Below are 27,428 nucleotides of genomic sequence, written 5' to 3'. Positions count from 1 at the left end.
TTGCGAATGCGAAAATAATTGCGAAATTTCGACAACGGCGGTAGGAGCACTCTGATTGGCTCAGAATATTCGTGATATTTTATCGAAATTTCGCAAAATGCGAATGCGATATTTACTGCGGAATTTCGACTACTGCTGTAGGAGCACTCTGATTGGCTCAGAATATTCGTGATATTTTATCGAAATTTCGCAAAATGCGAATGCGATATTTACTGTGGAATTTCGACAACTGCTGTAGGAGCACTCTGATTGGCTCAGAATATTCGTGATATTTTATCGAAATTTCGCAAAATGCGAATGCGATATTTACTGCGGAATTTCGACTACTGCTGTAGGAGCACTCTGATTGGCTCTGATGCAAAAGAAGGGCGAAGAAAATAATCCGATTGCCGAATAATCGCATTGCGATTTTTCGGCAAGATAAAATGATCGCTTCAGCTACTCGGCCCAAGGTCTCTAATCATACCAGCAATGCTTTTAGACGTCGATGGAGATCTCTAGGATGTGATCTGTTCTAAAAATAAAATTGAAAAAATTTGAATATTCGGAATAGCGAATATTCACCGCGAAATTCGAAATATATCGCGGATACTCGAATATGCCATATTCGAGCCGAATATTCGCAATACGAATATTCGTGAGCAACACTATTATCCATGTCATACATGGTCTTCATATGATCATCACTTTTTCACTTCTGTATAGCGCTGTACCTTATATTTTACATTTTGTTTTTTACTTTTGGTTCCTTGGTAATTGGTACTGGCAGCTTTTAATCACATTTGATTTAGGATTTATTTTCACGGTCAAATATTTATATTGTGTTAGCGCAGTGTTTTTTCTCCCCACTGGGAGGATTTTTCTATTTCATTACATACATTCAGTTCGGGAGGTGTCGGAACTGTGTTCCCCCGCGTTCCTGCTGAAAAAAAAGCCCTGCCCATGGCACACGTTCCTGGATCACAGGCTCATCTGTAGCGGGTGCCAGCTGGACACCGGATATATCACAGATCAATACACAAGGGGCCAGATTCAGGTAGATCCGCGCAATATTTGCGTGGGCAAAGGGCAACGATTTTTGCTCTGCGCCCACGCAAATATTTTGATATGCCCGCGATTCACGGAGCAGTAGCTCCGTAAATTGCGCGGGCGCTATGCTAAATAGCCCGGCGTAAGGGCGCCTAATGTAAATGATCCCGCCGGGGGCGGGAATCATTTAAATTAGGCGCGCTCCCGTGCCGAGCGAACAGCGCATGCTCCGTCGGGAAACTTTCCCGACGTGCATTGCGGCAAATGACGTCGCAAGGACGTCATTTGCTTCTAAGTGAACGTGAATGGCGTCCAGCGCCATTCACGAATCACTTACGTAAACGACGTGAAATTTAAATTTCACGAGCGGGAAGGGCGGCTATACTTTAGCATTGGCTGCCCCTGCTATAGCAGGAGCAACCTTGCGCTAAAGTCGCCGTACGGAAACTCCGTACCTTGCATGCGCAGGGCCCGCGCAACTTTTGTGAATCGGTGGTAGTATGCAATTTGCATACTATACGCCGATCACAATGGCCGCGCCCCCTAGCGGACAACGCAAGAATGCAGCCTGAGATATGGAGGCATAAGGAGGCTTATGCCTGTCATATCCTAGGCTGCAGTCCGCGCAGCGATGTTCCTGAATCAGGGGCATTCGCTACGCGGGAGCAAAACAGCTATTGCGCCGCGCAACCTATGGTTGCGCGGGCGCAATAGCTTCTTGAATCTGGCCCAAGGCATTTCCCCGTTCTGCCTAGTTACATGACAGAGATCTTCTGTTCCCAGTGATCTCTGTCATGTCCCTGGCAGCCCATTCCCCCTACAGTTAGAACACACCCAGGGAACACACTTAACCCCTTGATCGCCCCCTAGTGTTAATCCCTTCCCTGCCAGTGTAATTTTTACATTAATCAGTGAATTTTTATAGCACTGATCAATGTAATAATGTCACTGGTCCCCAAAAAGTGTCATTTGGGGTCAGATCTGTCTGCTGCAATGTCGCAGTCCTGTTAAAAATCGCAGATCGCCGCCATTACCAGTAAAAAAAAACAATTAAAAAATAATAAAAGTCCCTAAATCTATCCCATAGTTTGTAGACGCGATAACTTTCGCGCAAACCAATCAATATACGCTTATTGCGATTTTTTTTTTAACTAAAATATGTAGAAAAATACATATTGGCCTAAACTGATGAATAAATTTGTTTTTTTTTATATATTTTTGGGCTATGTATTATAGCAAAAAGTAGAAAAGATCTGTCTGCTGCAATGTCGCAGCCCCGCTAAAAATCACTGATCGCCGCCATTACTAGTAAAAAAATGATGGCCCAGATTCAGATAGGAGTTACGGCAGCGTATCTCCGGACACGCCGTCGTAACTCTGAGTTGCGGGGTCGTATCTATGCGCCTGATTCGTAGAATCAGTTACGCATAGATTTCCCTAAGATCCGACCGGCGTAAGTCTCTTACACCGTCGTATCTTAGGCTGCATATTTACGCTGGCCGCTAGGTGGCGCTTCCGTAGATTTACGCGAGGAATATGCAAATTAGGTAGATACGCTGATTCAGAAACGTCCGGCGCATTTTTTTACGTCGTTTACGCTAGGCTTTTTCCGGCGTAAAGTTACCCCTGCTATATGAGGCGTATCCTATGTTAAGTATGGACGTCGGGCCAGCGTAAAATTTTCCGTCTAATACGTTGTTTGCGTAAGTCGTTCGCGAATAGGACTGGGCAAAAACGTCATTTACGTGGGGTCAGCCATCATTACCATACAACACACCCACTGCATGGAGAATTTGAATTCCGCGGGCTTACGCCGGACCACATACGCTACCCTGCCTTAACTTAGGGCGCAAGTTCTTTCTGAATACGGAACTTGCGCCCTAATTTACGGCGGCGTAACGTATCTGAGATACGTTATGCCCGCCGATAGATACACAATTGTATCTGAATCCGGGCCAATAATTATAATAAAAATGCCATAAATCTATCCCCTATTTTGTAGACGCTATGGCCCGGATTCACAAAGCACTTGCACCGACGTATCTCGAGATACGCCGCGTAAGTGCAAATATGCGCCGTCGTATCTGTGCTCCTGACTCCCAACGACGCAACTTGCCTACGCCGGGGTAGAGTGGGCGCATATTTACGCTGGACGTATTTGGCTCTCCCATTGATTTTCTATTCACATATGCAAATGAGGGAGATACACCGATTCATGAACGTACGTCCGTCCGACGCAGTGCGCGTAAAGTCATAAGTCCGGCGCAAAGTTATGCCCCATAAAGGAGATGTAACTCAGCAGCATCCATGCAAAGGGAACACAAGCCGATGTATTTTACGTTGTTTACATAGGACGTGAATAGGACTAGGCGTAGGTTATGTTCACGCCGTAGGCAGTGATCCGACGTATCTTAGGCAGTTGTTCCGACGTGATTGTGAGCATGCGCACTGGGATGCCTCCACGGGACGGCGCATGCGCAGTTGGCGATTCGTATCTGTCTGGCGCTCGGCCCATCATTTGCATGGGATCACACTTAATTTGCATGGCTCACGCCCACTTCCACATACGCCGGCTTACGCCTTGGAAACCCAGCGCAGTTTTGGCTGCATTGGCTTTGTGAATCCAGTGCTTGCCTCTCTGCGCTGCGTCGGCGTAGCGTAAAGGAGATACGCTACGGCGGCATATATATGCGCCGTTGTATGTGAATCCGGGCCAATAACTTTTTCGCAAACCAATCAATATTCGCTTATTGCAATTTTTTTTACCAGTAAAAACAATAAAAATGAAATAAAAGTCCCTAAAGCTATCCGGTAGGTTGTAGACACGATAACCAATCAATATACGCTTATAGGGATTGTTTTACCAAAAATATGTAGAAGAAATCGTATTGGTCTAAGCAGAAGATTTTATTTTTTGTGGGCATATTTATTATAGTAAAAAGTCAAAAATATCTTTTTTTTTTTTTCAAAATAGTTTTTGCGATTCGGCACTGCGTCGCTTCAACTGACAATTGCGCGGTCGTGCGACGTGGCTCTCAAACAAAATTGGCGTCCCTTTTTTTCCCACAAATAGAGCTTTGTTTTGGTGGTATGTGATCACCTCTGCGGTTTTTATTTTTTGCGCTATAAACAAAAATAGAGCGACAATTTTGAAAAAAATGCAATATTTTTTACTTTTTGCTATGTTAAATATCCCCCAAAAATATATAAAAAAAAATTGTTTTCCTCAGTTTAGACCGATACGTATTCTTCTACCTATTTTTGGTAAAAAAAAAATCGAAATAAGCGTTTCTCGATTGGTTTGCCCAAAATTTATAGCGTTTACAAAATAGGGGATAGTTTTATTGCATTTTTATTGATTCTTTTTTTTTTACTACTAATGGCGGCGATCAGCGATCAGCGACGGTGCCACAGTGAAGAACGGGGAAGCTTTGTTTACACTCAGCCAAGCTGTCCCCAAGCATTTCTGAGGCTCTCCGGCACCCCCTCCCACCTCTGGCCACATGCGGTATTGCTGCCATAGAAGTCAATGCGGAACAAATTATCTTCGTTTCCATTGACTTCCATGGGAAAACTCGCTTTGATATGCGAGTGCTTTGGATTACAAGCATTCTCCTGGAACGGATAATGCTCGCAATCCAAGGTTCCACTGTACAATTATTATGTGGGGTTTAGAGAAGTATAGTAATTAGCAGCTGCAGTCAGGGCCGGATTAACAAGGGGGCTGATGGAGCTGCAGCTCCAGGCCCCTTTCTCAAGATAGGCTAATTTGCCCAAAAAAAAAAATCAGAAAAAAAAAAAAAAGATCGACTTTGGGGGGTTGTAGCTCGACGACCAGAGGTCACAGAAACCCCACATTTGGGTTGTAGGCAGGGGAATACCTACCCCACAACTGGTTAAAATATGGGACGGCTATCATTTATGGTTCCGGAGATACGGGCCTGCTTGCACAGCCTGTCAGAAGCTACATTCAGAGCAGCCAATATAAATACAAGCTGACACATTGCAGCAGACTGATAGGATCGCAGGGCTTATAATAATTATTTGTATATTACTCATGGTAATTACCCCTTGCCACCCAGGCCAATTCTGACACTTCTCTACTACATGTAAAAATCATCATTTGTTTTTTGCTAGAAAATTACTCTATGGTGGTCTTTGCACTTTTTATGTTGCGCGGTGTAGAGCTGCACGATTCTGGATAAAATGAGAATTGCAATTTTTTTGCTTAGAAGATAGATCTCACGATTGTTGCAGGGTAACATCATCTGTCACATTAAAAATGGGCTAACTTCACTGTTTTGTTTTTATGGTTTTTATTATTCATTGAAGTGGGAAAATGCAGTGTGACATAACATATTGCAGCAATAGCCATTGTATTCCCTAGAGTCTCTGCTAAAATATATATAATGTTTGGCGGTTCCAAGTAATTTTCTAGCAAATAATATTGCTTTTTAACTTAAGAAACAAGTGTTGGACTTTAAGTGGTTAAATTTAGTTACAATGTTAGTTGGTTACAATGTTTCATTTTGTTTACAAACTTCGCAGACTGCCCAGATTTGTTCTTTACACACAGAAGTGTATCCCTTTGATCTAAGAAGGAAGTGTCAGTTACAATGTTTCCTGTTAAAAACTTGGCAGACTGCCCAGATATTTTCTTTTGACAGCTGAAAGTCTCTCCACTTGTTATATGAAAGAATCGGCAAACTCTGCATTGAAGATCGTCAGGGGGGTTGAATCGAGATCACAATTTTTTTTTAACGATTAATTGTGCAGCTCTAGCACGGTATTTGCGCAGCAATTTTTCAAACATGTGTTTTTGGAAAAAAAGTGTTTCATACATTAAAAAAAAAACACTAGTTAGTTAAGTTAGCACGATTTTTTTTGGTATCCTAAGCGATGCTTTACATTTTTTTAGGTTACATGTTTAGAGTTACAGAGGAGGTCTAGTACTAGAATTATTGTTCTCGCTCTAACGATCGTGGCGTATGTAACCTGTGTGTATCTGGCTCTGATACTACCAGTGCCTACCCAGCCACTGACTAGTATCTCTCCCCAGCCTGTCCCCACACACCCTCTAACCTGCTGACCTGTGGATGGGGGAATCACTCCTGCAGTGTTATTGTGTTCTGCCAGTGCGTACAATGATCAGTGTTGCTAACTATAGCTGGCAGCACTGATTGTTTTGGGAAAAACCTAACAGGCTGGTTGTACTCAAGTCGATTAATAGATTGACTTGTGTAAAACCAGCTAGCCCATACATAGATCGACTATGGCTGGTCTCTGCATAATTGGCGTAATTTCAATCCATGTATGATCCGCTTAACCACTACTCCCTAAATATCCTTCCACTCCTGTACATAGTGCTCACTGTCATACTCTCCACACTCCTCTCCTTTACATAGTGCCCACTGTCATACTCTCCACACTTCTCTCCTACACATAGTGCTCACTGTCATACCCTACACACTCCTCTCCTGTACACAGTGCCCACTGTCATACCCTCCACACTCCTCTCCTATACAGAGCGCCCACTGTCATACCCTTCACACTCCTCTCCTGTACATAGTGCCTGCTGTCATACACTTCTCTCCTGTACATAGTGCCCACTGTCGCACCCTCCACACTCCTCTCCTGTACATACTGCTCACTGTCATACCCTCCACACTCCTCTCCTATACATAGTGCCCACTGGCATACCCACCACACTCCTCTCCTATACATAGTGTTGACTGTCATACCCTCCACACTCCTCTCCTATACATAGTGCCCACTATCATACCGTCCACATTCCTCTCCTGTACATACTGCCCCATCATACCCTCCACACTTCTCTCTGGTACGTACTACCCTCTGTCATACCCCCTCACTCTTCCTGTACATACTGCCCATTGTCATACCCTTCACACTCCTCTCCTGTACATAGTGCCTTTTGCCGTACCCTTTGCACTCCTCTCCTGTACATAGTGCCCACTGTTAGACCCTCCACATTCCTCTCCCTCACCTGCACATACTTCCCACTTATATACTGTCCATACTCCTCCCCTATGTCGCTTACCCACAAAAACTGTTCTTTAAAATTATACTGACTATCCTCAATGTTACCAGCTCTAGAATGGGCACACTTTTGTTAGTTCAACTAAAGGAAATCTCAGTTCTCATATTTGTTCTGCCCCATTATTAGTACTCATTTAATTGTGTGAATACTACTGTGATGTATAGAGGAACATCAGGGATCTCAGCTACTCTAAATATAGCACTTGTAAAAAAAAAAGTGTCCCTGAAAATATTTTTTAAATGTTGGCAACTGTGCACTGCCACTGGGTCAGTAGGGGCCCCATGAGAGGCTCCTGGGATCCTGTGATATTAAAGTGGTAGTAAACATTCCTGACATTACTACTTTTTAGAGGCCCTGGGGTAGGTTATGCCACAACGTACAAGTATGCACAGCATATTAGCACATTAGTGTACACTTAAATTTTCAGACTGAGCCCTCCAGTGCTGCGATGTGATGGATCCGGCGGGGCCCGGGCGCTTCCATCTTCACCCGGTCTTCCTTCTGGGTTCTGTGCCTTTGGTCACTTGCCTTGGCCGGGCTGCGTTCATGTCAGGCCCCACCAAAATCCTCAGCACCAGGCCCATGATGTTCTTAATCTGGCCCTGGCTGCAGTGATTGAGTTCTGTAGGCTCAAGCTGCTGATGGTAGTGCTAACAACATTTTTGTGGTGCCATAGCCCACCCATGCACCCCCTGGCGCCCCCACTGCCTGCAACAATTCTAAAAGGAAGGACTCATTACTAATTATGATACTGAAGATATAATTGGCTTTATATTTATTAATCAGAGACGGTGACTTACCCAACTGGCATCAGCTCCCATATCCAGGTCTCAGGAAAGTATTTCCTAATAAACTCCGGGTTTGTTAGAGTTGAGATGCCAGGGAGAGCATTAAATGATGGTACTCCCCCTGGTATCATTGACCCTGCCCCAATTCCTAATCCAGCTCCACCGACTCCACCGACTCCACCGACTCCAGAACCAGGTCCTACTCCAAAACCAGGTCCTACTCCAAAGCCAGGTCCTACTCCAAAGCCAGGTCCTACTCCAAAGCCAGGTCCTACTCCAAAACCAGGTCCTACTCCAAAGCCAGGTCCTACTCCAAAGCCAGGTCCTACTCCCAAAAAATCTAGGCCTGCACAAAAGTAAAAAAAAATTGAAGTTTGTTTTAAATATTATAAGCAACAAATGTTTCTTAATGAGAAAGGCATGCAATCATGTCCCCTTAGAAAATAAATGTCTCTATTACCTGGATCATCCGCCTCCAAATCCAACGAATCAGGACACAGCAAAGGTTTTGTAGTTGGAGCACTTGTTATAATATTCAAACTCATGTCCTGTAATTAAAAAAAAAAATTAACAATTTAACGGTAAGTTAAATGTTCGCAAAAAATGTAGGGCTGTTACTGATCAAAATTTTTTTGTTCGATTAATCGTTTTTTTTTTTTTTTTAAATTCGTCTTTATTAATATTTTCCACAAGTGTACAAGAAATATAATCGTTACAACACATCAGATGTCCCGACCGGAGCAAAATGAACCTGAGATTATAAAATAATCGATTAATCGACTAATATAACGCACATACAGATCCAACTACTTTTAGCTGATCTCCTTGCAGGCTGATTCCCAGTGCAGCTACCAACCACTGGAAAAATGGATAGCAGGATACAAAAAACACACAAAGGCAGCGCTCGATGGGAATAGCATTAAAACTTTTATAGTCTTCAAGTAGGTAACCAAATAAATATTGCACTGGAGATAAAATCGATGTAGCTACATAAACTGTAAAAATGGTGCGAGTAATACCAAACGGTACCAAAAGCAGTCATAAAAACATGTAGCTAAGTATGATACTGGTATAAAAATGTGTACAACGATACCACTGCTGAATCCAGATGAGGAGGGGTTAACATCAGTCCGTCGGCATGTAGATGTCCCATGAAGGGAACTATCACAACTCCCAGTGGATGGCTGTAGAATCCCAGATTTATAGAGGAAAGTAATAGAGGGAAGTGTAACAGCCTGAAGTGGAACTCCCTGAAGGCTCAGAAGCCGGTGGAGAGGTGAGTACTAAGCAAAAGAATTTTAATCGATCAAAAAGATTTTGATCGATCAAAAAAATTAAAGATTAATCGATTAATTAAAAGTTAATTTGCACAGCCCTAAAAAAATTATTACCTCAAATGGACTAAATCTCCTGTTAACTCCTTGAATAGCATGGGGGACACTGGGGGTAAAATATCCATTTGATTGGTTCCAAACTCTACCCAACCGTGGAGTCTTTTATTGGGTAATTGTACTCTTGTTGTTGGATTTTACAGCTAAAAAGTAATTATTATGAAAGATCCAGTAATACCTTGGATTGCGAGTAATGCGGTTTACGAGCTTTTCGCAATACGAGCTATTATTTTTTTTAGATGCTGACTCGGATTGCGAGCGTTGTCTCGCATGACGAGCAGGATTCAAGCCAATGGGGTGTGCAGTGTCGCATTTGGGCAGAGGTGCGGGGGGCACCAGTGACTTAGAGCCGCTCGAATGCACTCGGAAACACTTTTCTACAACTGTCTCCGACTGCATCCAAGCGGCTCTGAGCTGCTCAGAGTCTACGGCGCCCCAGCACCTCTGGCCAAATGCGGTACTGCACACCCCATTGGCTTAAGCCCTGCTCGTCTTGCGATCTCCAAGTGGTCTCCAAGTGGTCTCCAGCGCCCCCCCACCTCTGGCCACATGCGGTAGTGCATACAATAGCAGTGGCTATGGAACGGATTATCTGAGTTTCCATTATTTCCTATGGGAAAACTCGCTTTGATATACGAGTGCTTTGGATTACAAGCATTCTTCTGGAATGAATAATGGTCGTAATCCAAGGTACCACTGTACAATCTTTTAGCTTTACACTAACCACATTTCTGAGACAGACCCCACAATGCTGGTGAGTGTATCTTGCCTCTGGAGTCCTAAATATTAGAAAGTACACTCAATTTACTTTAACCACTTAAGACCTGGACCAATATGCAGGTAAAGGACCAGGTCCCTTTTTGCGAGTCGGCACTGTGTCGATTTAACTGACAATTGCGTGGCCGTGCAACGTGGCTCCCAAACAAAATTGGCGTCCTTTTTTTCCCACAAATAGAGCTTTCTTTTGGTGGTATTTGATCACCTCTGCGGTTTTTATTTTTTGCGCTATAAACAAAAATAGAGCGACAATTTTAAAAAAAAATGCAATATTCTTTGCTATAATAAATATCCCCCAAAAATATATAAAAACATTTTTTTTCCTCAGTTTAGGCCGATACGTATTCTTCTACATATTTTTGGTAAAAAAAATCGCAATAAGCGTTAATCGATTGCGCAAAATTTATAGCGTTTACAAAATAGGGGATAGTTTTATTGCATTTTTATTAATATATATTTTTTTTTTTTAGTACTAATGGCAGCGAACAGCGATTTTTTTCGTGACTGCGAAATTATGGCGGACACTTCGTACAATTTTGACACATTTTTGAGACCATTGTAATTTCACAGCAAAAAGTGCTATAAAAATGCATTACTGTGAAAATGACAATTGCAGTTTGGGAGTTAACCACTAGGGGGGTGCTGAAGGGGTTAAGTGTGACCTCATATGTGTTTCTAACTATAGGGGGGCGGGGCTGGATGTGTGACATCATTGATCGTCTTTCCCTATATCAGGGAACAGACGATCAATGACAGCGCCACTGTGAAGAACAGGGATGGTGTGTTTACACACACCTCTCACCGTTCTTCATCTCCTGTAAATGATCGCGGGACTGTGGCGGCGATCGGGTCCGCGGGTCCCGCCGCGGTCACGGAGCTTCGGACCAGCTCGCCGGCGCGTGCCTGCGGCGCGCGCCACCCACGGCTGGGCACTTAAGGAGGACGTACAGGTACGTGATTGTGCCCAGCCGTGCCATTCTATATGGGCGTTAGGCGGTCCTTAAGTGGTTAAAGCTAAGCACTAGGCAGGTAACAACCATTAATTGTGTAGGTATGTGTTCATTATAGCAGTGGTCATCAACCCTGTCCTCAGGGCCCACTAACAGGCCAGGTTTTATGTATTACCTTGGGGAGATGCAGATTAGAATACTGCAATCACTGAGCAGCAGGTGTGCCCTTTCATTAAGACAGCCCTGAAGAGCACTTATCCTTTTTGAACCCTCTCGAGCAAAAATACCCACACACACCCCCTCCGTAGATGCATATTTAACTTGATCCCATGGCTATGGCCTCCTGAATTGTTTACATCCTTAGGTGAACATCTGTGCTTTAGCTGCGCCTGTACAGTAGATCTCCATATACAGTAGATTTCTTTAGAGAACATCTCCCAAAGCTGGAGATGCTCTGGAAAGGGTCCAATGGAAGTCTTTGGGGATCTACTATGCAGACGTGGCTAGCTCTTAAAAAAAATTGTCTTGGGCTCCCCTATAATGTTACTAAACATTACCTTTTAAATTAATTTCATGTTTTCTACAAGTGCCAAAAATAAAATATAAAATTTGTCAACAATCTTTTAGCCTGTGATTAGAATTTAAAGCACTGTCATGTGCCTTCCCCCTTTTTTGGGTGGTCCTTTTCCTGGCAGTGGTCCTCTTTGGGAATCCTGAGGCGGTAAGCTCCCCTTCTATTGGGGCGGACATTGGCAAATGATGTAACTTTGTTTCATATGCATTGTTGTATATCTGTATTTGATATATTGTGTTTATTTTGTGTCTTTTGTATATTTTGTAGAGTCTTGTGTACTCTTTGGTTGGTTCTTATTTCCCCTGATGAAGCTACTAGGCGAAACATGTCCGGTTAATATACAAACACGAGATTCCTGTTTAACATGAACTTTCGCCATATGACCACCATCCTAATGAAATGTTAAATATTATTCAACAAATGGCCTTGTTTGGTTTTTAATCTTGTCTCTATTAAACTTCAATGCTTTTATTTATACTTGGTTTCCATTATTATTTGTAAGCACCGTGATAATCCTCTTCCTACTTCCCCCCCACTTGTAATAAAGGATTTGACTTAGCACTGAATCCTAGTGCGAAACGCATCAACTATATACCCCACTGCTTGCTGTGCTTTGTAGTGCTTTTTTCCTTTTACCATTAAAGGCTACCTATTTAAGTTTTTTTGGTGTGCGGCTGTCCATATCTCCTCTTCAAGTTTTGCTTTGTGCATTGCCGGCACCCATTTGGTTCTGAGGGAGCATTGATTGCACAGTGCACTCACCTGGAGCAGCAGTTTTCCCCTTCCTATTTGAAATAAAGGATTACTGCCTCTTGACAGAATTGCACTCTCACCTTGAGTCATTCAACTTAATACTGGGTATACTGAAGTGCTTAATACCCATGGACACCACCCTAACGAAAAGTCAGGAATCAAACACCACCCTAACGAAAAGTCAAGAATCAAACACCGCCCTAACGAAAAGTCAGGAATCAAACACCGCCCTAACGAAAAGTCAGGAATCAAACACCGCCCTAACGAAAAGTCAGGAATTAAACACCACCCTAACTAAAAGTCAGGAATCAAACACCGCCCTAACGAAAAGTCAAGAATCAAACACCGCCCTAACGAAAAGTCAGGAATCAAACACCGCCCTAACGAAAAGTCAGGAATCAAACACCGCCCTAACGAAAAGTCAGGAATCAAACACCGCCCTAACGAAAAGTCAGGAATCAAACACCACCCCAACGAAAAGTCAGGAATCAAACACCGCCCTAACGAAAAGTCAGGAATCAAACACCGCCCTAACGAAAAGTCAGGAATCAAACACCGCCCTAACGAAAAGTCAGGAATCAAACACCGCCCTAACGAAAAGTCAGGAATTAAACACCACCCTAACTAAAAGTCAGGAATCAAACACCGCCCTAACGAAAAGTCAGGAATCAAACACCGCCCTAACGAAAAGTCAGGAATCAAACACCGCCCTAACGAAAAGTCAGGAATCAAACACCGCCCTAACGAAAAGTCAAGAATCAAACACCGCCCTAATGAAAAGTCAGGAATCAAACACCACCCTAACTAAAAGTCAGGAATCAAACACCGCCCTACCTAAAAGTCAGGAATCAAACACCGCCCTAACGAAAAGTCAGGAATCAAACACCACCCTAACGTCAGGAATCAAACACCACCCTAACATCAGGAATCAAACACTACCCTAACTTCAGGAATCAAACACCACCCTAACTAAAAGTAGACGTACTGCAATCATCATAGAATGTACACTGAAAATTCCCCCCCCCCCGTGAAAATTGAAAAACATATTAAACCTTATGGTTTCCAACAGTACCATAAAAACTTTTTGGATTTCATCCTCAGCAATCAAAATTCCAAAGGGAAACTGATGATATTCTCCGGGACGATTGCGGCAACGGCGGGGTTCACCATCTGGAACACCAATACTTCCGATAAAACCGAGTTGGAAGGGAAAATCAAATTCATAGAAGAGGGCATGAACCTGTAAAATAAACATGAATAAGGTCTCTTTTTTTTTTAAAGAATAATAACAACCCCCAATTGCAATATAAATAAATGGTGATTCTGCGCAACATATCACACTAATGGAATAGTGATATCACATAAGCAAGATAAATGTAAGAGCTGACAAATAATCAGCATATAGTATTAAATGCAAAGAGAATAGTGAGTCCAAATATAAATATATATATACTCAAATAGTGAATAGTGAGTCCAAAATATATAATACTCATAAGGCGAATGTGCAAAAATATATAAAGAATATTGTGCAAAAAAAACGGAATGGAAGTTCAATCCCAATAGTAAACACAAATCAGCTGTCAGGGCAGATATTCTGAATGCACTGGATGAAGGTGAGCACCAGCTCTATGGTGTGAGTGCACGGCCGTGCGATAGAAGATAAACCAGATCCCTGGCTGAGCTCCCGGGACTCTTACCTCTCAGCCCTCCTAAATGGGCATTGATGTACAGGTCACTCGCAGCCTTCTATGGGTGGTCCCTGATGTTTCCTCTCTTGATATGATGGATCCTTCCTTAATTGGGACAGATGCTCCTCGAAACCAGATGGATGATGTGGGTTATAAGAGAGAGAGAGAGGGGACTCCCATAGTGAGGTAACGTTTGGTGCAGGTAAAATATGTTTATTGAGGAAAAACCTGCACTTACATAAAAGAAAAATAAAAGTGCAACGAGGAAACAAACAAGCGGCGTTTGAATCGCCAGCTTACGTCACTCCGGGTGTACGTCCTCCAATTCACTCCGGACGTACACCCGGAGTGACGTAAGCTGGCGATTCAAACGCCGCTTGTTTGTTTCCTCGTTGCACTTTTATTTTTCTTTTAATGTAAGTGCAGGTTTTTCCTCAATAAACATATTTTACCTGCACCAAACGTTACCTCACCATGGGAGTCCCCTCTCTCTCTCTCTTATAACCCACATCATCCATCTGGTTTCGAGGAGCATCTGTCCCAATTAAGGAAGGATCCATCATATCAAGAGAGGAAACATCAGGGACCACCCATAGAAGGCTGCGAGTGACCTGTACATCAATGCCCATTTAGGAGGGCTGAGAGGTAAGAGTCCCGGGAGCTCAGCCAGGGATCTGGTTTATCTTCTATCGCACGGCCGTGCACTCACACCATAGAGCTGGTGCTCACCTTCATCCAGTGCATTCAGAATATCTGCCCTGACAGCTGATTTGTGTTTACTATTGGGATTGAACTTCCATTCCGTTTTTTTTGCACAATATTCTTTATATATTTTTGCACATTCGCCTTATGAGTATTATATATTTTGGACTCACTATTCACTATTTGAGTATATATATATTTATATTTGGACTCACTATTCTCTTTGCATTTAATACTATATGCTGATTATTTGTCAGCTCTTACATTTATCTTGCTTATGTGATATCACTATTCCATTAGTGTGATATGTTGCGCAGAATCACCATTTATTTATATTCCTGTTTTATGTCATGTAAACATAATTAGGTTTTGCTGCACTATATATTTTTGGTGGATTCACTCATTTAGGATACATTTTAGCGCAAAAGCACTTGTCACTTTAACCCCCAATTGCAATAAAAATTCTCAAAGAGTCTTATTTGTTATTACAGAATTCTTTGTTCACGAGAGCTAAAGGATAACTTCACATTTTGGATCAAGTTATACTCATGTTTAGTGTGTAACATGTTTCATGGTTGTAGGCAGGTGCAGTCTGTTTTCTCCACTGCAGGTGGTGCTCAACCGCAACGGCAATGCAGAAAAGGAAGTCAGGAGGAACATGGTTTCTCTATGGTTTCCTGGGTCACTGGGGCAGTAATACGGTTGGATGGTGACAACCAGGGGCAGACTGACAACTTATGGGGCCTCTGGGAAATAGGAGATTATGTGGCCCCCAGGCAATAGGAGATTATGGGGCCCCCGGGAAATATGAGATTATGGGGCCCCCAGGCAATAGGAGATTATGGGGCCCACAGGCAATCCGATTATGGGGCCACACACATACATTATACACACACAGAATTCACATACACACACTGAAAAGGTACTGGAGAGGCGAGGCAGCTATAGTCTTGGGATTTAAAAAAAACACAGATTTTTACATACTGTCCCTGGTTTTACTGAGGCTGGCAACCCTGATGGGGTCCCCTAGTGGCATGAAGCCCTCGGACAGTGCCCGAGAGCCCGAATTGTGAGTCCGCCCCTGGTGACAGCCCATGTGACTCTGGTGGCCATCTTGGTAACGTGACCAGATTTTTAAAATGAAATCCGGGGAGATATTTTTTCTTTTTACTAGTAACGGCAGCAATCAGCGACTCTCTACCCGTGGCCACCGCCCGCCTCACAGCCTGTCAAGTCTCATTCTCAGGCCCCGGCTACTACTGGGTGGGGAGCGGAGGAAGATCACTCCGCCAGGGAAGGCAAGGAGATAAGCAGGCAGGTGACTGGCCAGGACTTGAGCCAAGGCAGAAGAACATGCGAGCGGAGCTGAATGGGCATGCACCTGAAACTGAAGAAATATTCCCTCCGTGGCACGGCGCAGGAGCTGATGCGCGTGGCCAGTGGCCACGATGTCCGCCAGCCACCTGTGATCGCTCCACAGAGAGGCAGAACGGGGATCTGTCAATGTATACAAAGCAGATCCCCGTTCTGTCAGGGGAGTACAGTGTGATTGTCTGTTCCTAGTGATCAGGAACAGCGTTCTCTCTCCTCCTCCAGGCAGTCCCTTTCCCCTACAGTTAACCCCTTGATCGCCTCCTAGTGTTAACCCTTTTCCTACCAGTGTCATTTATACAGTAATCAGTGCATTTGTATAGCACTTATCACTGTATAAATGTCAATGGTCCCAACAAAGTGTCAAAAGTGTCTGATGTGTCCGCCGCAATGTCACAGTCCCACTAAAAATTGCTAATCACCGCCATTACTAGTAAGAAAATAATAATAATAACAATGCCTTAAATTGATCCCCTATTTTCAAGACGCTATAACCTTTGAGCAAACCAATCAATATATGCTTATTGTATTTTTTTTTTACCCAAAATATGTAGCAAAATACAACTGATGAAGACATTTTTATTTATTTTTTTATTTTTGGGGGAGGGGGGGGCATTATTTTCGAAAACATTTTTTTTTTCAAAATTGTTGGTCTTTTTTTGTGTAACAGCGCAAAAAAATTAAAACGCAGAGGTGATCAAACAACACCAAAATAAAGTTCTATTTGTGGGGGAAAAAGGGACATTTTGTTTGGGTACAGTGATGCATGACCGCCCAATTGTCAGTTAACGCGACGCAGTTCCGTATCGCAAAAAATGGCCTGGCCATTAATGGGGCAAATCCTTCCCCGGCTGAAGTGCTTAAAGCAGTAGTAAACCCCTAAAAGAAAATTGAAGAATGTGCTAGTATGCAACTCATACTAGCACTCAATGAAAGACTTACCTTAGAACGAAGCCCTCCAGTGGTGCGCTGTCACCACTGACAGGGCTTCCATCTTCCCCTGGTCTTCCTTCCGGGTTCACGAGCTTCGGCTGTTTGACTGGCCGAACCACAAAAACATAACTCCCGCGCATGTGCGCGGGAGTCATGGCCATGGCATGGTTCTCTCAATGGACGATCTCTCAATGGATAGTCACTTCACTGGGTATATGTTAGGGTGACCACGTGTCCCGGATTGCCCGGGACAGTCCCACATTTTGCAGGTCTGTCCCGGGCACATTCATTCCAGGACAATACAGTGTCCTGGAATGAAATTGACGCAGTCACCCCCCAGGGCCAATCTGATGCCCCCAAAAAAGGCCGCCACATCACCGCTTTACGTACTGCCCTGGCCAGGAATGCCTGGAGGAGCACAGTCCCGCCCCCTGCTTGTGATTGGAAAAATCATAAATCCTGCCTCTTGTGTCAAATCACTGTGCTGTGATTCGTTACAGCACAAGCTGATTTTTGGGAAGGGAGGGTGTCCCTGAATGGTAGTTTGGAAATGTGGTCACCCTAGTATATGTGAGGGTTGTAACCACTTTAAGCTTGCTGCCTAATGCAGTATACATGTTATAATAAGTGTGTAGAAGTCATCACTAGTATTAGATAAAATGCAAAGTATATGTGAAGGTTACTTTATCAACAGTCAGCTCAGCTTCTGGTTTCATTAACACCACACTCTGATCCACCACCCTAAGACCACAGAGGGAGCCAGGAGCAGCCTGAACCTGGAGAGACACATCTGATCCCGGGAGGACCTCATCTGGGGAGAAACCGACTTCCACCTGAATGAATAAATAAAATAAATAAATAAAAGTGTGGCACCCCCCTAGAATACATTGCTAGAGAGGCTCAGATAAAGTTAGTCTTTTTTGTCTCCTCTGTAAACATAGTAAATAAGTACGTTTTTTCTTCACGGGCACTAATGAGGTGGCACTGACGATGAGGCACTTATATGCAGCACTGATAGGCGGAACTGATAAGCAGCACTGATGTGCGCTGATAGGTGGCACTGATGGGCACTCATAGGCGGCACTGATAGGTGGCACTGGTGGACACTTATAGGCGGCACTGATGGGCACTGATAGGTGGCATTGATGGGCACTCATAGGCTGCACTGATAGGTGCCACTGGTGGACACTTATAGAGGGAAGGGAGTAACCGCTCCAGGTGGGTGTGTTGGGAAAATCAGCAACGGTTCAGGAAATCAAGGGTGCTGGCAATGCACGAAGCAATTGATATAAGGAAAAATGGGATGGACAGCCGCACTCAAAAAAAAACACACGGGCAGATTCACATAGAAATAGATGGGCGCAGCGTATTACATGCTGAGCTCACTAGTGTTGCTCACGAATATTCGCATTGCGAATATTCGACTCGAATATAGCATATTCGAGAAATCGCGCTATATTTCGAATTTCGCGGTGAATATTCGCAATTCCGAATATTCGCATTTTTTCAATTTGATTTTTAAAACAGATCACATCCTATCGACGTCTAAAAGCATTGCTGGTATGATTAGAGACCCTGGGCCGAGTAGCTAAGCTGAGGCGATCCTTTTATGTTGCCAAATTGAAAAAAAAAAATTGCGATTTTTCGCTATTGCGAATGCGAAAATGATTGCGAATTTTCGATAACTGTGGTAGGAGAACTCTGATTGTCTCTGATGCAAAAGGGGGGGGCTTTGTGTATGTGTATGTTATGAATATTTGTATGTTTGATATTATTATTTTTTGTAAGAAGGAAAAAATTGCGCATACCTTAAAAAAGGGGAGAATACAGCAGCAACTCAAAAATGTTATACAACATAATTTAATACAAGACAGAAAATGGAGTCGCTCTACAAGAATAAAAAATATGTCTAGTGACAAGACATGTGGGCAAATTATAAAATAAGCAAGCGCAAATAACTTGTGAAATACACAGTGAAACAAATATATAAAGAAATATAGTCCCAATAATAGAAAAATAATCTTTCATAAAAATGTCTTTGATATGTGAAGTGAAAAAAAGTCCAAAGCATGCAGCATGAACGTGTTCAATCTTCAAGGTGTTTGATTGACAAACGGCTGTGACAGATGGATAGAGTAAAGAATCACCACCAATGCAAAACACTTTTTATTTTCTATTGTAAAATATCAAGAATATTCTGAGCCAATCAGAGTGCTCCTTCCGCATTTGCCGAATATTCGCAATTATTTTGTATTGTAAAATATCAAGAATATTCTGAGCCAATCAGAGTGCTCCTTCCACATTTGCCGAATATTCGCAATTATTTTGTATTGTAAAATATCAAGAATATTCTGAGCCAATCAGAGTGCTCCTTCCGCATTTGCCGAATATTCGCAATTATTTTGTATTGTAAAATATCACGAATATTCTGAGCCAATCAGAGCGCTCCTACAGCATTTGTCGAAATTGCGCAATAAATATCGCATTCGCATGTTGCGATATTTCGATAAAATATCACGAATATTCTGAGCCAATCAGAGCGCTCCTCCAGCATTTCTCGAAATTGCGCAATAAATATCGCATTCGCATGTTGCGATATTTCGATAAAATATCACAAATATTCTGAGCCAATCAGAGTGCTCCTACCGCAGTTATCAAAAAATCGCAATTATTTTCGCATTCGCAATAGCGAAAAATCGCAATAATTTAATTTCGATAAAATATCACGAATATTCGAATTTAGCGAATATATCTCGAATATTCAAATATATATTCGAGATATATCGCGAAATCGAATATGGCATATTCTGCTCAACACTAGAGCTCACATGATCTCCGTGATAGAGATCCTAAAGATCCGGTAGGCGGCCCCTCTGTATGTCATTTTCCGTCTGTTTGGCTGAAATATTAGATGAAGATTTGCTTCCATGTACCTCTGATTACAGCAAGCTGCTTCACAGTCGTCTTTAATTGGACATGGTTATGTTTTTGGGTTGAGCCTAATGAACCAATTCAGGCCAAATAATAGTTTACACATTTGCACTTTATTTGCATTTACAATTGGCGCATTTTTTACACAATTTTTTGATAATAATGCCCAGTGCCACCCATCAGTGCCCATCAGTAACACCTAATAATGCCCAGTGCCACCTATCAGTGCCCATCAGTACCACCTAATAATGCACAGAGCCACCTATCAGTGCCCATCAGTGCCACTCATCAGAGCCCATCAGTGGCGCCTATCAGTGCCACCTCTCTGTGCAGCTTATCAGTGCCACCTATCAATGCTCATCAGTGCTGAAGGAATGTGCCGACTGCTGAAGGAATGTGCCGATTTTTTGGCACCACCCATCAAGCAGCTGATTAACCAGTCATTCAGGGAAGGCATAGTGCCCTCCCTGTTAAAAAAAGGGATAATCAAACCCATCTTAAAGAAACCCACCCTTGACCCCAAACACCCTGAACATCGTCGTCCCATAACATGCCTGAACGTTTTCTCCAAGGTAATGGAGAAAGTGGTGGTACAACAGCTGCAACAACATTTAGACACCCATAATTTGCTCGATCATTATCAATCGCGTTTCCGTCCAGGGTACGGGACAGAAACAGCATTGCTCAAAATATTGGTTGATGCTCTTGAGGCCGCAGACGAAGGAGAACCTTGTCTTCTAGTACTGTTGGACCTCAGCGCAGCTTTGGATACGGTTGACCACAAACTATTTCTAATTCGGCTAGCTGAAGTAGCCAAGATCGCGGAATGTGACCTGGTTCTCCTCCTTTTTGGAAAACCGATCACAAGTAGTGAAACTGGGACCATTCACTTCTGAAAAACTCACGGTGTCATGCGGAGTCCCTCAAGGATCCCCTCTGTCGCCGGTGCTGTTTAATATCTATCTTCGCCCTCTTTTTAAAATTATCAGCAGCCAAAAGCTGCTCTACCACTCCTATGCGGATGACACACAATTGTATTTTCGTATTTGCAACAAGAAGGATCACCATCTCAATCTAGAGAAATGTCTCTCTTTGATAGAGAACTGGTTGACAAAGAGTTATCTTAAACTCAACGGCTCAAAAACAGAACTTCTCCTGTTTCACGCCAATCGGAAGAATCAACTGGCAACAACCTGGACACCTCCGCCCATTCTAGGAAAAATCATCACCCCTAGCACCAATGTCAAAAGTCTCTGGGTCTTCTTTGACACCTACATGACAATGGATGCACAAATAGGGTCAGTAGTCAGCGGATCACACCATCTGCTACGCCTACTACGCAGACTTATTCCATTTATTCCTAAAGAAGACATAGCAGTCGTGGTGGGAACAATTGTTAACTCCAGGCTGGACTATGCAAATGCCCTCTATCTCGGACTCCCAAAGTACCAAATCACGCGCCTGCAGGTCGTTCAGAACACGGCCCCGCGTCTGGTGACTGGAAAAAAACCATGGGAATCAATCTCCCCATCACTGAGAAGCCTTCACTGGCTACCAGTGAAAGACAGAATCACTTTCAAAGCACTCTGTCTAACGCATAAATGTATTTGGGGTAATGCCCCCCAATACCTATGCGACAAAATAAAAGCCTACAACCCCAATCGCGCTCTGCGATCCTCCAACCAAAATTTACTCCAAATCCCCAAAACCAGATACAAGTCCAAAGGAGAAAGAAGATTTGCTGTCCAAGGCCCTCGACTTTGGAACACTTTGCCAACCTCCATTCGGTTGGAGGAGAACCACTTGGCCTTTAGGAGAAAGATCAAGACCCACCTCTTCTGAGCTCAAGGGAGAAGTGGTCAAACAAGCGCCCAGAGGCAATTCAGTTTGCATGTGTAGCGCTATATACATTTTTCACTCACTCGCTCACTCAGTGCAGCCTCATCAGTGCCTCCTGATCAGTGCACACTCATCAATCAAGGTTATCTCTCACATACAATAATGAATCTTTACTAACAATCTGTATAAATTGTACCTATTTAAGGTTCTCATACACACGCAGAACTTACATGATTTTTGAAGCATTTCTTCTTTGTGATTTTTACAGAATCCGCTATTATCTCCCCATTTGGGAGTAAAATAAACACAAGGACATGAAGGGTGGAGGAGTCTGCAGCTCTTACAGGAAGCCTGAGGGTCACTTCTCCATGCAGATCTTAAAGAGAAACAACATTATATAAAAAATAGTGCTGTGTAAAGTGCACCTGTCATTTTGTAGAAAATTGCTGCAGGTCAAAAAGAAGGCATAGGCCCAGATTCACAGAGAGCACGGCGCACATTATGCCGCCGTAGAGTAACCCCTGTACGCTACGCCGACGCAGCGCAGAGAGGCAAGCATTGAATTCAGAAAGCCAGTGCTCCCAACGCTGCACCAGCGTGGCGTGGGTATCAAAGGCGCAGGCCGGCATAGGTGGAAGTGGGCGTTACCCATGCAAATGAGGCGTGACCCCATGCAAATGATGGGCCGAGCGCCAGACAAGTACTTATAACGAACTGCGCATGCGCCGTGACGTGGATGCATCCCCCTGCGCCTGCTCACAACCACGTCGGAACAACTGCCTAAAGTACGCCGGATCACTGCGTACGCCGTGAACATAACCTACGCCCAGCCAGACACACGTCCAACGTAAAATGCGCCGGCTTGTGTTCCTTGGTGCAGACCTTTGCATGTCTGCTGCTGGGTTGCACCTCCTTTATGGGGCATAACTTTACGCCGGACGTACAACTTAGGCCTCGTACAGACGACCGAACATGTCTGCTGAAACTGGTCCGCTGACAAATGTCCGGCGGATCGGACAGGTTTCCAGCGGACAAATGTTTCTTAGCATGCTAAGAAACATGTCCGCTGGAACTATGTCCGTCGGACATGTTCGGTCGTCTGTACAGACTCACCAGACATGTCCGATCGGCCGCCATCCCTCGCATGCGTCGAAGTAATTCCATGCATGCGTGTAAGCATTGACCTTCCAGGGTCGCGCACGTCGCCGCGCTGTCTGTCCGCGCGGATTTCTGTCTGATGATGTGTACAACCATCAGACAGAAATCTCCGGGCGGACATGTCAGCTGAAAACGGTCCGGCGGACCGATTTCAGCGGACAGTCCGCTCGTCTGTATGGGGCCTTACGCGCACCTCTCGTAGCCTGCGTCGGGCGCACACAGGTTTGTGAATCACCGTATTTCCCTCATTTGCATGTTTGAATGGCTAATCAATGGGAGCAGCACTATGCGCCCAGCTTAAATGTGCACCCACTCAACGCCGGCGTAAGCAAGTTACATCGGCAGGGTGAAGCCTATTTTTAGGCGCATCTCTGTTTGTGGGTCTTGCGCACAGATACGACGGCGCACATTTGCACTTACGTTGGCGTAACTTGATATACCTCGGTGTAAGTGCTTTGTGAATCTGGGCCAATGTCTGTGCTTATTTATTTTTTTTCAGAGCACAGATATGTTTTTTCTAAAGTTTTTATTATTTACCACATATTTATACTTTTCATTGTTTGTAATGTTTCATACAAAAAAACAGCAGATAGGTGAGGTTACCTCACAGGCTACAATCATCATATGTATTAGTTAAAGTATATAGAGTGAGTGCTTAACCACTTAAGCCCCAGAAGGATTTACCCCCTTAATGACCAGGCCATTTTTTGGGATACAGCACTGTGTCGCTTTAACTGACAATTGAGCAGTCGTGCGACGCTGTAGACAAACATGTCCCCCCCCCCCTCACAAATAGAGCTTTCTGTTGGTGGTATTTGATCACCTCTGCAAGTTTTATTGTTTGCGCTATATACAAAAAAATATAACTTACATTTTGAAAAAAAATCCAATATTTTTTGCTATAATAAATATCATAAAAAATGTAAAAAATAATATTTTCATCAGTTTAGGCCAAGATGTATTCTTATACATATTTTTGGTAAAAAAAAAAAAACAATAAGTGTATAGATTTTTTTTTTTCTATTTAAATTTCGATTAAGAATTATATATCAGACAGGAGGCTCATATCTTGCATTAATCTTTCCACTTTAATGCTCATAGCAGAAACATTTTTACATTAAACAAACTTGAAAAAACTACGTTTCCCATCAGTCCCAGCGTCTGTATAACCCCCGCCCTCTAAGGGACTGAGCCTATAACTAGGGCTGTGCTACTGTAAATCCTCCTCTTTCTTTCTGCTCATGGCAGAGATAAGTATTACTTCATATTTCTTTGTTATTATATTTTCTATTATTAGCATTTGTAGATAGGTCACAATTTTTTCCTTGTGTTCCTATCTGTTTTTCCTCTATTAATATCTTCTTTTATTGTATATGTCTATATTTATCATTAATTTAATTTAATTTAATTTAATTTAATTTAATCTAATTTACTATTATTTTATTTAAATTACCTTTGTCTCTTTAAATTTCGCTATTTATTGCGTTTTTATCTGTGCCTTGGTTCCTCAGAGGCTGTTTGACACTCGTCACCGCTGCGGTGTCTGTTTGTCCCCAGAGACAAAGCTGTCTCCTCCATTGTCCCCCTCGCTCCCCCTCCTCCCTGTCACTAGCCGGAGTTTCCCGGGCTGTGGGCAGAGGAAGGGGGGCGATACCTCACGCGCGCTCTCTCCTCAGCGCCGTCCAGCCAATCACAACCGCGCACCCGAGATCTCGCGAGATCTCGGGCTGCGCGGCAGCCTGAATTCATCGTTCTCCTCACCGCACGTTAGTCTGCGGCTGGGCGGTGAGGAGAGCGGTAGTGCTGTACAGTTTACTGTACAAATTATTTGTATTATTTTTATTATTACTTCCTTACAATCTGAGCGGAGCACTCGTTAGGATTGGTCTGCTTGTCACTTCTGCCTAGGTTCTTTAGAATATATTAACCCTTATTTGACTCTCTGTCCATAGTCTGGAATAATACTATTGTATCTACAACTGTTATTGCTATATATATTTTACTATTCATCATGGCAGATGAACCTAATGTGCCCATGAATGCTGCTGCAGGTTTAACCCCTGAGGGCCCACAGCTTTTAACGGCTGCCCAAATACAGGAGCTCATTAGCAGCTCCATCCAAGCAGCCCTAGCCTCCCATTCTACCACTATTGCTACTCATTCTGAGACAGTAAAGAAGGGCAAGTCCCTCTACAAGCGCAAACACTTGATCGCTTGTCCTGACTCCCCGGCAGGGGAAGTACAATTTATGCCTGACGCAGGACCCCCCACGGCCTGCCACCCCAGTCACCCTGAGAGTGCACGACCCTTGACTATCAAGGAGTTTTCCAAGAAAAAGTTTAAATCTTCACACAGATCTAAACCGGACTCCTTTAATGAGGACTCAGAAGATAACGCTTCTGAGAGCTCTCTGATCGCAGAATCAGAGGATTATGACTCCGACTTGGGAGAGTCTGGACAGGAGTTCACAGAACTTGGGGCTAACTCGGCTTTACCTGCTGAGACAATTTTGGACTCGCTAGGCGAACCCTTTTTCAACCCGGAGGGCATTTCTCACCCTAGATCCGGAGACTGGACACCTCTCCCACAGGTATCCCAGTACATAGAACATTGGACACGTAAAAGTCTGGATAGGGTCAATAGGAACAAGCTAAGGGCAGAATGCCCACGACCCGTTATCCCAAGGAAAGTAGCAGTCACACCTGAAATCGACCCGGTGCTGCTAAAATATTTGACCAAATCTGGCAAACAAGCCAAAAAAGGCATTGAACGGTCATTTAAATCAATACAGGATCGCATCCTAGATCTTTTAGGCCCCTTAACTAAGATCCTAAACCTTTCGGAGCAGGCAGCTTCCACTGAGGGCCCAGTAGACTTAGGCCAACTTCGAGGTTGGGCACAAAGGGCTATTTGCCTACTAGGCTCAGCCAATACGGCCTGCGCCGTAGAACGTCGCAGGTCGATCCTTATGAAATTGGATCCACAACTTTCTCATTTGGCAGAATCGGAACCAGGCCCTTCTGCAGAAGGTCTCCTCTTTGGAGAAGACCTGATGAAAAATATTAACAGGTTTGTGGGCCTGTTTAACAGTCTAGACAAGGCTCAGACTTCTTTGAAAAAATCAGGCTCGGGGTCCAAGGTTTTTGGCAGGGCCGGCAGAGGAAGAGGCCGATCTGCCGGTCGAAACAATTATTTCAGGGCCTACCCTAGAGCAGCAGCTCAACCTTATCCGCCCATGCAGCAGCAATACGCTCTACCACTGGCACAACCAGCGCCATTCTTTCCTCCCAGAGGACGCCCATGGAGAGGACGCGGGGGCAGAGGTTTCCCCAGATCACGCCCATCCACTGGTAAGTGTTCCACAGAATTTTTCCTCTCACATTCCGATAGGGGGCAGACTGAGGCATTTTATCCACGTCTGGCACACGATTACGGCAGACGCCTGGATATTATCGACGGTAATAGGTTTCAACATAGATTTCATTTCTCACCCAACCATGTCGGCGCTTCCACACCCCATTCAGTTTTCAGAACAAAGTACTCGTCTCATAGACGAGGAGATTCAGGATCTGGTGGCAAAACAAGCCGTGATGGAAGTAGACCCCTTAACCCCCGGGTTTGTCAGCAGCCTTTTCTTAGTAAAGAAGAAAGGCGGAGGGTATCGGCCGATTATAAATTTAAAAGGGTTGAACCAATTCGTGACGTACCGTCACTTCAAGATGGAAGGCATTCATTTACTAAGAGACCTTCTCTCTCAAGGAGATTGGCTGGTCAAAATAGACCTGAAAGACGCTTACCTGACGATTCCCATGCATCAGACTTCCCAGATTTTTCTAAGGTTCCTATGGTGGGGCCGTATGTGGCAGTTCACCTGTTTGCCCTTCGGCCTTTCCTCAGCCCCATGGTGCTTCACCAAAATGATGAAGCCCGTGGTGGCGGCTCTTCGATGCAGAGGGGTGCGTCTGATAATATATCTAGACGACCTCTTAATCATGGCCCACTCGAAATCGCAGGCCGAGCTACACAAACAGTGGGCAGTGTCGCTGTTAGAGAATCTAGGTTTCCTTATCAACCTCAAAAAGTCCGTACTAGCTCCAGCTCAGGAGATGGAGTTCTTAGGTTTCACAATAGACACCAGACAGGCAGTCTTACGATTACCACAATCAAAACTGTCCCTGATTCGGAAAGAAATCAGGACAGTTTTGCGCAAGGGACAGATTTCATTGAGAACCCTTGCACGCATAGTCGGACTGTTATCAGCCTCTATCCAGGCTATTTTTCCGGCTCCCCTACATTACCGGGCTCTTCAACGCCTCAAAACACTACATTTGAGACAGGGTCTGGGTTATTCGGACAAAGTCTCTCTTTGTGCGGAATCAGAAAAGGAGTTACGATGGTGGCTCCAGCACGCCATAGAATGGAATGGCAAAACCATTTTCAGCTCTCGACCGGATGTCATACTGGAATCCGATGCGAGCCGACAGGG

At 43.9% G+C, this 27,428-nt stretch overlaps 1 protein-coding gene across 1 annotated transcript in view; it reads right to left on the bottom strand.

The window, feature by feature from the left end:
* LOC120910374 (alpha-1-macroglobulin-like) overlaps window positions 1–27,428 on the bottom strand; it is a 150,196-nt gene that overhangs the window by 83,488 nt on the left and 39,280 nt on the right. The window contains exons 13-17 of the mRNA XM_040322133.1: window positions 22,015–22,160; window positions 17,698–17,847; window positions 13,393–13,560; window positions 8,336–8,423; window positions 7,888–8,221 (exon numbers count right to left, since the gene is read on the bottom strand). Of these exons, the coding sequence (XP_040178067.1) occupies window positions 7,888–8,221; window positions 8,336–8,423; window positions 13,393–13,560; window positions 17,698–17,847; window positions 22,015–22,160 (886 nt within the window). The remainder of the gene's footprint in view (window positions 1–7,887; window positions 8,222–8,335; window positions 8,424–13,392; window positions 13,561–17,697; window positions 17,848–22,014; window positions 22,161–27,428) is intronic.

The sequence above is a fragment of the Rana temporaria genome, chromosome 8 (genome assembly GCF_905171775.1).
Source record: "Rana temporaria chromosome 8, aRanTem1.1, whole genome shotgun sequence".
NCBI lineage: Eukaryota > Metazoa > Chordata > Amphibia > Anura > Ranidae > Rana > Rana temporaria.
The sequence above is the reverse complement of the archived record's forward strand: the minus strand, read 5'-3'. Positions and strand labels throughout refer to the sequence as shown.